Below are 9,427 nucleotides of genomic sequence, written 5' to 3' on the forward strand. Positions count from 1 at the left end.
GGCCCCGCGCGCCCCGCTGCCCGGCCGGGGGGCTAGGCACCGGGGCCCCCTGAAAGCTGGGCGCGGCGCGACGGCCCGGCCCGAGGGAGGCGCGGGCGGCCGGCGGCGGCGGCGGTTGGTCGGTGGCCGGCGGTGGCGGCTGCGGGGCTGGAGAGGGTTTATTTACCTGCCGTGGAACCAGTCCTTGCAGATATCGCACTCGATCATGAAGCGGTTCACGTCGTACGGCTGCCGGCACACACAGTACACGGGCGGGGGCGGCGGAGGCGCCGAGGCCCGGCCGGGAGCCGCCACCGACACGGCTGCCGCGGCGGCTCCAGCTGCTGCTCCCGCGGCCACCGCCGCCGCCGCTCCGGCCATCTTTAAAAAACACACACACGCTCGCTCGCTGCTCCGCTCGCCGACTGGAGCGAGCGCAGCCGCCAGCCAGCGCCGCCTCCTGCAGCAGCCGCGGCGGCGGCGGCGGCGGCGGCGCCTCAGTGCGCGCGCGCGAGGCCGCGGCGGCTGGCGGAGGGGGAGGAGGCGCGCGCGACGCGCGAGGCCCAGACCCGGCTGCTTCCGGCGCTCGGCGCGGGGCCGTGCGTCTCGCGCACGTCTCTGGCGCCGGCGCGCGCTCCCTGCTCCTCTCCGCGACGGCCGGGCGGAGGGAGCTGTTGAAGGGCACGCAGGCGGTTGCGGAGGCGGACGGAACCGAGGCCCCGTGAGGACACGCGCGGTGGTGGCGGTGGCGGCGGGCGCGCGGCCGCAGCCGGAGGAGGACGGCGGGAGCGTGCGAGGAGCCGGCTTGGTTATTTCGGAGCGAGAGCCGAGGCCGGGGGAAGTTCCTGCGGAGTGCACAAGGGCAGAAGAGGTGCCGCGTCCCGAAGAAGGGAAGTGGAGAAGTTTTCTCCTGCTCGGGTCGCCTCGCGACGCTGGGAGAATCGCCCAGCCTTCTGCAACCGCCCAGCGAGAACCGGAGCTGCGGCCCCGCACCGGCGTGGGTCCAGCTGAGCTGACACGCCGAGCCGGTTGTGCCTTTCCGAGGGAGGAACGTGCCGTGGAATCCACTCAAACTTTGGAAAACGCCCCACCCGAATTCCCACCGAGCAGCAAGGAGACCAGAGCGTTGATGGAGCCACTGTTAGTTGCGGGAGGGCTGTCCCCAAGAGGAATTCATCACTGTCGTCCGCTGGGAGGGACCAACCTTGAAATGGGGTTGGTGGAGAGAGGGATGGAGAAGAGCCGGCCTGCTTGTAAATAACAAGACTTAGCTATGAACCCTTCCGATTCCCAAGTGGGGAAGATGGGGTAAAATTCTAAGTGACTTCTCGCTCCGAAGAGGGATACCACAAAAAGCGGAGCGCAGGGCACTTGGCTTATAATAAGCCATCAGTAATTTTTGGGTGAAATTGAGAGCCAAATATAAGATGATAAACTGAAGAATAAAAACAGCTGACAAATACTGAATAGAAAAGATTGCGTTGGAATCATAACTGTGGATTGGAAGTGATGTTAAGGATTATTGAATTGAGTATTTGTAGCTGAATTTCTGCTGGCATTTCTACCAGTGGGGAAAGCCCTCACAGCTCCCTAGGTAATTTTTGTTAGGGGAGGAAGAGGTGTTGTTCTGTCACCCACCCCCGGGCAAAGAGTCGCTGATCTAATTCCCCATTTCTTTCTTTTTTTTCTTTTCTTTCTTTCTTTCTTTTTTTTTTTTTTTTGGAGGCGGAGTTTCGCTCTTGTTGCCCGGGCTGGAGTGCAGTGCAGTGCTGCGATCTCGGCTCACTGCAGCCTCCACCTCCCGGGTTCAAGGGATCCTCCTGCCTCAGCCTCCCAAGTAGCTGGGATTACAGGCGCACGCCACCGCGCCCGGGTAATTTTTGTATTTTTAGTAGAGACGGGGTTTCACCCTGTTGGCCAGGATGTTCTTGAACTCCTGACCTCAAGTGATCCGCCCGCCTTGGCCTCCAAAAGTGCTGGGATTACAGGCGTGAGCCACCAAGTCCTGCCTAATTTCCTTTTTATAGTTGAGGAAAGCTAGTAACTTGCCTGAAGTCTCATATATTAGAGCTGTGATGGAAGTTTTTAAGTGTCTCAATTCTGCAGCTATTCGTTTTTCTATCATATCACTGTTTGGCATATATATAGCATAGCAGGAAAAGGAAAGGCTGGAAATTAGTTGACCACACACTGATTAAGCTTGAAACATTTCTACTGGAGAAAAAAAGTTACTGTAATTTTGGCATAGGCATCACATATTGCTGGAGTGGAGAGACCCATGCACTCAGGTCCTGCTTTCTATAAGCTGTGACCTGGGGCCAGTCACTCCATTTCTCCTGAACTAGATCACTGATGAGCTGTTGAAAGAAAAATTATGGATAGTAATGCCTTAATTACCTCACAGAGGTTTTACAAGGAGCAAAAAGACGATATATTTTTAAATGTACTTTGTAGAAGGTGTGTGTTGTCGAGACAATACAGCAGTGAAGAGAAGGCACGCAAAGCTATCTTGTTGGAGTCTGGCTAGAGAGCACCAAAGCAGCCTGGTGTGGGATGTCTTCTGGGGGCCACCTGGCCTTGCTATGTTAACATGGAGGGACTAGGCAGGGGTATGAAGAAGGCGCAGAGCAGAGGAGGAGGCAGCAGCAACAATGAGAGATTGGTTATCCATATGACTTGGATCTGTGTCCCCATCCAAATCTCATGCTGAATTGTAATCCCCAATGTTGGAGGTGGGGACTGGTGGGAGGTGACTGTATCATGGGGGTGGATTTCTTATGAATGGTTTAGTGCCATCCATTTGGTATTGTCCCCGTGGTAATGAGTGAGTTCTCAAGAAATCTGGTCATTGAAAAATATGTGGCACCTCCTCCCTCTCTCTTTTGCTCCTGCCCCGGCCATGTGATGCAGTTTGTCTTCAGCCATGATTATAAGTTTCCTGAGGCCTCCCCAGAAGCTGAGCAGATGCCAGCATCATGCTTTCTGTACAGCCTGCCTTCCATGAGCCAATTAAACTTCTTTCCTTTACAAATTACACAGTCTCAGATATTTTTCTCTTTTTTTTTTTTTTTTTTTGAGATGGAGTCTGGGTCTGTCGCTCAGGCTGGAGTGCAGTAGTGCGATCTCAACTCACTGCAACCTCCACCTCCTGGGTTCAAGCAATTCTTATGCCTCAGCCTCCTGAGTAGCTGGGATTACAGGCACCTGCCACCATGCCCGGCTAATTTTTGTAATTGTAGTACAGAAGGGTTTCACCATGTTTCTCAGGCTGGTCTTGAACTCCTGACCTCAGGTGATCCACCTGCCTCAGCCTCCCAAAGTGCTGGGATTACAGTTGTGTGCCTCAGATATTTCTTTCTTTTTTTTTTTTTTGAGACACAGTCTCACTCTGTTGCCCAGGCTGGAGTATAGTGGCATGATCTTGGCTCACTGCAACCCCCGCCTTCTGGGTTCAAGGAATTCTTTTGCCTCAGCCTCCCAAGTATCTGGGATGTACAGACGTGCACCACCACACCCAGCAAATTTTTGCATTTTTAGTAGGGGCAGAGTTTCACCATGTTGGCCAGGCTGGTCTCAATTTCCTGACCTCAGGTGATCCACCTGCCTCAGCCTCCCAAAGTGTTGAGATTGCAGGTGTGAGCCACCGCACCTGGCCCAGATATTTCTTTGTAGCAACGAAAGAACAAACTGATACAGTTGTGTTGGCCAGGTGCGGTGGCTCATGCCTGTAATCCCAGCACTTTGGGAGGCCCAGGCAGGTGGATCATGAAGTCAGGAGATTGAGACCATCCTGGCTAACACGGTGAAACCCTGTCCCTTCTAAAAATACAAAAAATTAGCTGGTTGTGGTGGCACGCGCCTGTATTCCCAGCTACTCGGGAGGCTGAGGCAGGAGAATCGCTCAAACCCGGGAGGCAGAGGTTGCAGTGAGCCAAGATCGCGCCACTGCACTCCAGCCTGGGCTACGGAGCAAGATTCCCATCTCAAAAAATATATATATGTACAGTCGTGTTGCTTGACAACAGAGGTAAGTCTGAGAAATGCATCATTAGGCAATTTCATCGTTGTGTGAACACCATAGAGTGTACTTACAACCCTGTTTGGTATAGCTAACTACACACGTAGGCTACATGAACACAATGGTAAGAAATTGTGTTTCTAAACATAGAAAAGGGAGAGTAAAAATATCACATCATAATCTTACGGGGCACCATCATAATATGCAGTCCATCATTGACGGAAATGTCATTATTCGACACATGACTGGCAATATATTAAGGAAAATGGCAGCCAGGTTTCTCAATGTTCAGGAAGAGAATTACAAATAAGAAAAGAAGAAACTTTGGTGGTGCACTAGTAATGGAGGTATCAATCTATCACTATTTGTAGAAATCGATATAGGTGTATATGTACATACCCTGTCCATTGAGAAGATCTGGGAGTAGTGACACTAGAAAACAATTAGAACAGCTAGCCCAGGTCTTGGCTTCTAAATACCATTCTCCACTTCATTTTTCTTCTTGGCAAAATAGTTGATTCCAGGACTGGAGAAGAGAGTACAGGATGAGCCTGGAGCTTCTTGTAGTACCAGAATATAAGGACATGCTCAAAGAATAATGAGGCATGTCTAAAGGACACCAGCCAAATCAGGGACAAATTGTACTTCAACATTTAAAAAAAAAATCATGTATTATAACCCACTGAATAATATAGGAAGCTATACCAGTGTAAAGAAGTACATAAATTGAAAGTTTGATAAGCATTGGAATATTTTCATAGTTTCGAAGTATCTCCCAACAAAATTCTTACTAATTACAAAAGGAACTAGAGTAACTTTTCAGTGTTAAGAAGCTTGGCAGACACCATCTTAATCAAATGATCAAGTGCCATCAATAATGGGACAAATCAAGATCACATGCCACCTGATAGGATTTGGTGAGAATACTAGCATCACTTCCGTGCATTTCTGCTCAGTCTATTTAATTAATCTCCAGTTTGGAGATGCAGCTAGTTTTAAAAGTACATGAAGAGATCAGTAAAGAACAAAAACACTGTAAGGCATACAAATCTGTAAGGAAAGGTTAGAGAAATTGTAAACACAAAGATTTGATCGTGGGAAGAAAGGGATTAAGGCTAGAACTCTGGATGATGCCAACATTTTAGTGGCAAGCCCCATACATCGTAATTAAGCTCATGGTTTTGGATTCACAACCTACTACCTCTGTGACAACTTATTAACACTTGGATTTTAGTTTTCTCATTTTAATGGGAATGGTAAGCACATCTGCTTCACAGGGCTGGGTACATTAAAATAACATACTTTGCACAATTCTTAGCACATGATAAGCCATATAGCTACTAACTGTAATTATGAATAATTATTTTGCTACTTGTTCATTAATAATAATAGAGAGGACAGCTCTTATGAAGAGCAGCTGAAGAGTTAGGACAGAAGACTAGGAGAATATTGTCTCAAAAACAAGTGGGGGATAGAATTTCAAAAGGAAAAATATCTTGAAGAAAGACACCCAGCTCCATGCCAGCGTCAGTTGGCAATGACTGTGGGACTCCCTCTCCCTGTCTCCTTTGTGGTTTCTCCAATACTCGCAGATCTCTCTTAATTTTCACATCAAATCTAGGCTGTTTTGTTTGTTTTTAACACTTCACTTGTTCATTTAACCTCATTTCTCTGACAAGGAATGTTTGCTCCAGACTAACAATTCTCCTTCCTACTACTAATGATACTCCTCTATCTCCACAACCGCGTCTGCTATTCTCTTCCTTAGAAAACAAACATACTGGCCAGGCGCGGTGGCTCACACCTTAATCCCAGCACTTTGGGAGGCCAAGGTGAACGGATCACCTGAGGTCAGGAGTTCAAGACCAGCCTGGCCAACATGGTGAAACCCCATCTCTAAAAAAATAGAAAAATTAGCCGGGCACGATGGCAGGTGCCTGCAATCCCAGCTACTCGGGAGTCTGAGGCGGAAGAATCGCCTGAACCTGGGAAGCAGAGGTTGCAGTGAGCCGAGATCGTGCCATTGCACTCCAGCCTGGGCGACAGAGCGAGACTCCGTCTCAAAAAAAAAAAAAAAAAGAAAGAAAGAAAACAAACATATTTTGGGAATATATTTTGGGAATGCTACATCAAACCATTGACATGCATTAAATGAGAGTGATTTGTTCTTACATAGCACTTGATCCTCCCCGTAACCTGTTCATCAGATTAACGAAACAGGGATTAACTACACAAATTAACTACCCTGGCTAAAGTTGTGGTAGGAGGACGAGAAATTTTAATTTTACTGAGCTGGAGGGAAAAGGATAATGTCTGAGTGGAAAAGATTGCCTATGGAGAGTAGATCTTCAAAGAGTACATCATGGTGCTGGGAGGAAGAAGAGTGGAGTCTAGTCGGGGAAGCAGGACCCAACACACAGAGCTCAGCAGCTTTGTTCACAGCCTGATTATCTTTGCTTCTACCCCAGGAGCTGGGAAAATTCTAAACTGACAGCCCGAGGTTAAGATGTTATTAAAGGAGGACTGACATGTTGAACACATTCAAAGCGCAAATGTTAATAAAAGTGGTGAAAAAGTATAAAGGAAAGCAAAGCAGATAAATGACATTAGTAAGGACAGTGAATCACAATGTAGCCAGGCATTACAAAGGATACAGTATAAACTACATAGTATCACTTAGGAAGTATCCTTGCCAAAAATGTTTAACCTGAATATAATTAAACCTTAAGACTTAATTTCCCGCTGACAGGAAATTCAGGAGATAGAGCAGCAACAAGTTGTATGATACCACAAGGAAATAAGACTAATCCAAAATTGAAACGTTTCACAAAACCACTAGCTTAGTTTATTTTAAAAGTTGTCATTTTTAAAACAAAGAGTGTAGCCTGGGCAACATGGCGAAACCCCCTCTCTACAAAAAATAAAAATTAGCCAGGCATGGTGGCACGCACCTGTCGTCCCAGCTACTCAGGAGGCAGAGGCAGGCGGATCAAGCCTGGGAGGTCAAAGCTGGAATGAGATGGCCAGCGTGGTGGCTCACGCCTGTAATCCCAGCACTTTGGGAGGCCAAGGCAGGTGGATCACAAGGTCAGGAGATCGAGACCAGCCTGGCTAACATGCTGAAACCCAGTCTCTACTAAAAATACAAAAATTAGCCAGGTGTGGTGGTGCATGCCTGTAGTCCCAGCAACTCGGGAGGCTGAGGCAGGAGAGTCACTTGAACCGGGGAGGAGGAGGTTGCAGTGAGCCAAGATCACATGCGACTGCACTCCAGCCTGGGCAACAGAGCAAGACCCTGTCTCAAACAAACAAACAAAAAAAACACAGAAGGAAGAAAGAGAGAAGGCAAGAGAGGGGAGGAACATTTTTCTAGATCAAAGTCTTAAGAAACATAACTAAATAATACAATTCATGAAGGTTGATGGATCCTGATTCTAAAATATCAGCTATAAAAGACAGTTTGAGGGATAATTTTGAAATTTTAATATAATCTGGATGTTAGGTGAAATTAAGGAAACACTAATTTTCTTTGGCATGATACATTATCATGGTTTGTAGAAGAATGTCATTTTTAGAAGACTCGTGCTGAAGCTTTTAAATGATGTCAGCACTTGCTTTAAAAGATTCAGCAAAAAAAAAGAAGAGAGTGAGGAAAAAGAGATGAATGAAGCAAACACAATAATATTCACAATTGTTAAATCTAGATAATTATATGTCTGTGGATGTTTATTGTACTATTTGACATTTTTCATAATAAAAAGTTTAAGAATATAGACTTTTTCTTGAGTCTGGCCGGAAGTTTAATAAATCCTATTTTCATAATTGATTATTTCCTATTTCGAATACCTCAATAGTTTATTTTCTTGTTATAACATCTTCTAAAGTTGCACATCTTCCAGAGATCAAAATGTTATGGGGCCACTATTTTGTTAAGTTTTATAACCCAAATGGATCACGAAATAAGGATGTAATTTTTTTTTTTTTTTTTGAAACAGATTCTCTGTCGCCCACGCTGTAGTGCAGTGGCTCAATCTCGGCTCACTGCAACATTCACCTCCCAGATTCAAGCGATTGTCCTGCCTCGGCCTCCCTAGTAGCTGGGATTACAGGCACCCGCCACCACGCCCGGCTAATTTTTGTATTTTTAGTAGAGATGGGGTTTCACCATGTTGGCCAGGCTGGTCTTGAACTCCTAACCTCAAGTGATCCACCTGCCTCAGCCACCCAAAGTGCTGGGATTACAGGTGTGAGCCACTGCCTCTAGCAGGTTCTTCTAAATGGAGATGGAGAGGGTACTTTTTTAGACTAGTATATACATACACAGAGAGTCTCCTAAATCCTCCAAGGGCTGTGCTCTCATCCCTCTATCCCTAATCTAATGAGACATTTTATTCATGGGAGTACACTACACTTGTGATCAGTGTGGAAGCAGAAAAAAATTGAGAACCACTGTCTTCCTATAAAAAGTTGCACATTTACCCCAGTCTATCCACAAAAAAAAGTCTGGACAAATTTCCATAGAGGGACATTCTACAAAATATTAAATCAGTATTCCTCAAACTATCAAGGTCATGAAAAACAAGACAAATCTGAGAAATTGTCACAGCCAAGAAGAACCTAAGGAGACCTGACAAGTGTGATGTGGTGTCCTAGTTGGGATCCTGGAAAAAGAATGGACATTAGGTTACAACTAAGAGAATCTGAATAAATTCTGGGCTTTATTATGAACATGTATCAATATCAGTTTATTAATTATAACAAATATTAATATATCAGACTAATGTAAGATACTAGTAATGGGGCAACTGGGTACGTGCATTGCAGTCTCTGTGCTATGTTCTTTTCTGTAAATGTAAAACTGTTCTAAAAATAAAGCCTATGCAAATTTTTTTTTAAGTTTTACCTATCAGGGATCTAGCGCTTAAAGTTGTCCCATGGTCATAAGTGCTTTGAATTTATATATTGCCTTGGTCTATCAAAACACTGTTCCATACATTATCTACAAAGTCCCTGGGTTTCAAATGCCAACGCAGTTACTCAAAAATAGTTATGTGGGCCCTAGTTGTGGTTTCCCATTTTGAATTCTGTGGTGCTTTAGTGTAGTTTGGGAAGATATTCCTGGTGGGAGACCAGGCGTGGTGACTCACACCTGTAATCCCAACAGTTTGGGAGGCCAAGGTGAGCAGATCACGAGGTCAGGAGTTCAAGACCAACCTGACCAACACGGTGAAACCCCATCTCTACTAAAAATACAAAAATTAGCTGGGTGCGGTGGCACGCACCTGTAATCCCAGCTACTCAGGAGGCTGAGGCAGGAGAATCGCTGAACCTGGGAGGCAGAGGTTGCAGTGAGCCGAGATCCCGCCACTGCACTCCAGCCTGGGTGACAGATCAAGACTCCATCTCGAAAAAAAAAAAAATTACTCCTGG

At 46.3% G+C, this 9,427-nt stretch overlaps 1 protein-coding gene across 1 annotated transcript in view; it reads right to left on the reverse strand.

Annotated features, from left to right (window-relative positions):
• KDM7A (lysine demethylase 7A) overlaps positions 1 to 500 on the reverse strand; it is a 94,437-nt gene extending 93,937 nt beyond the window's left edge. Inside the window, exon 1 of the mRNA XM_024250339.3 lies at positions 167 to 500. Within this exon, the coding sequence (XP_024106107.1) occupies positions 167 to 360 (194 nt within the window). The 5' untranslated portion in view covers positions 361 to 500. The remainder of the gene's footprint in view (positions 1 to 166) is intronic.
• Between the last annotated feature and the right edge of the window lie 8,927 nt (positions 501 to 9,427).

This window comes from Pongo abelii, chromosome 6, assembly GCF_028885655.2.
Source record: "Pongo abelii isolate AG06213 chromosome 6, NHGRI_mPonAbe1-v2.0_pri, whole genome shotgun sequence".
NCBI lineage: Eukaryota > Metazoa > Chordata > Mammalia > Primates > Hominidae > Pongo > Pongo abelii.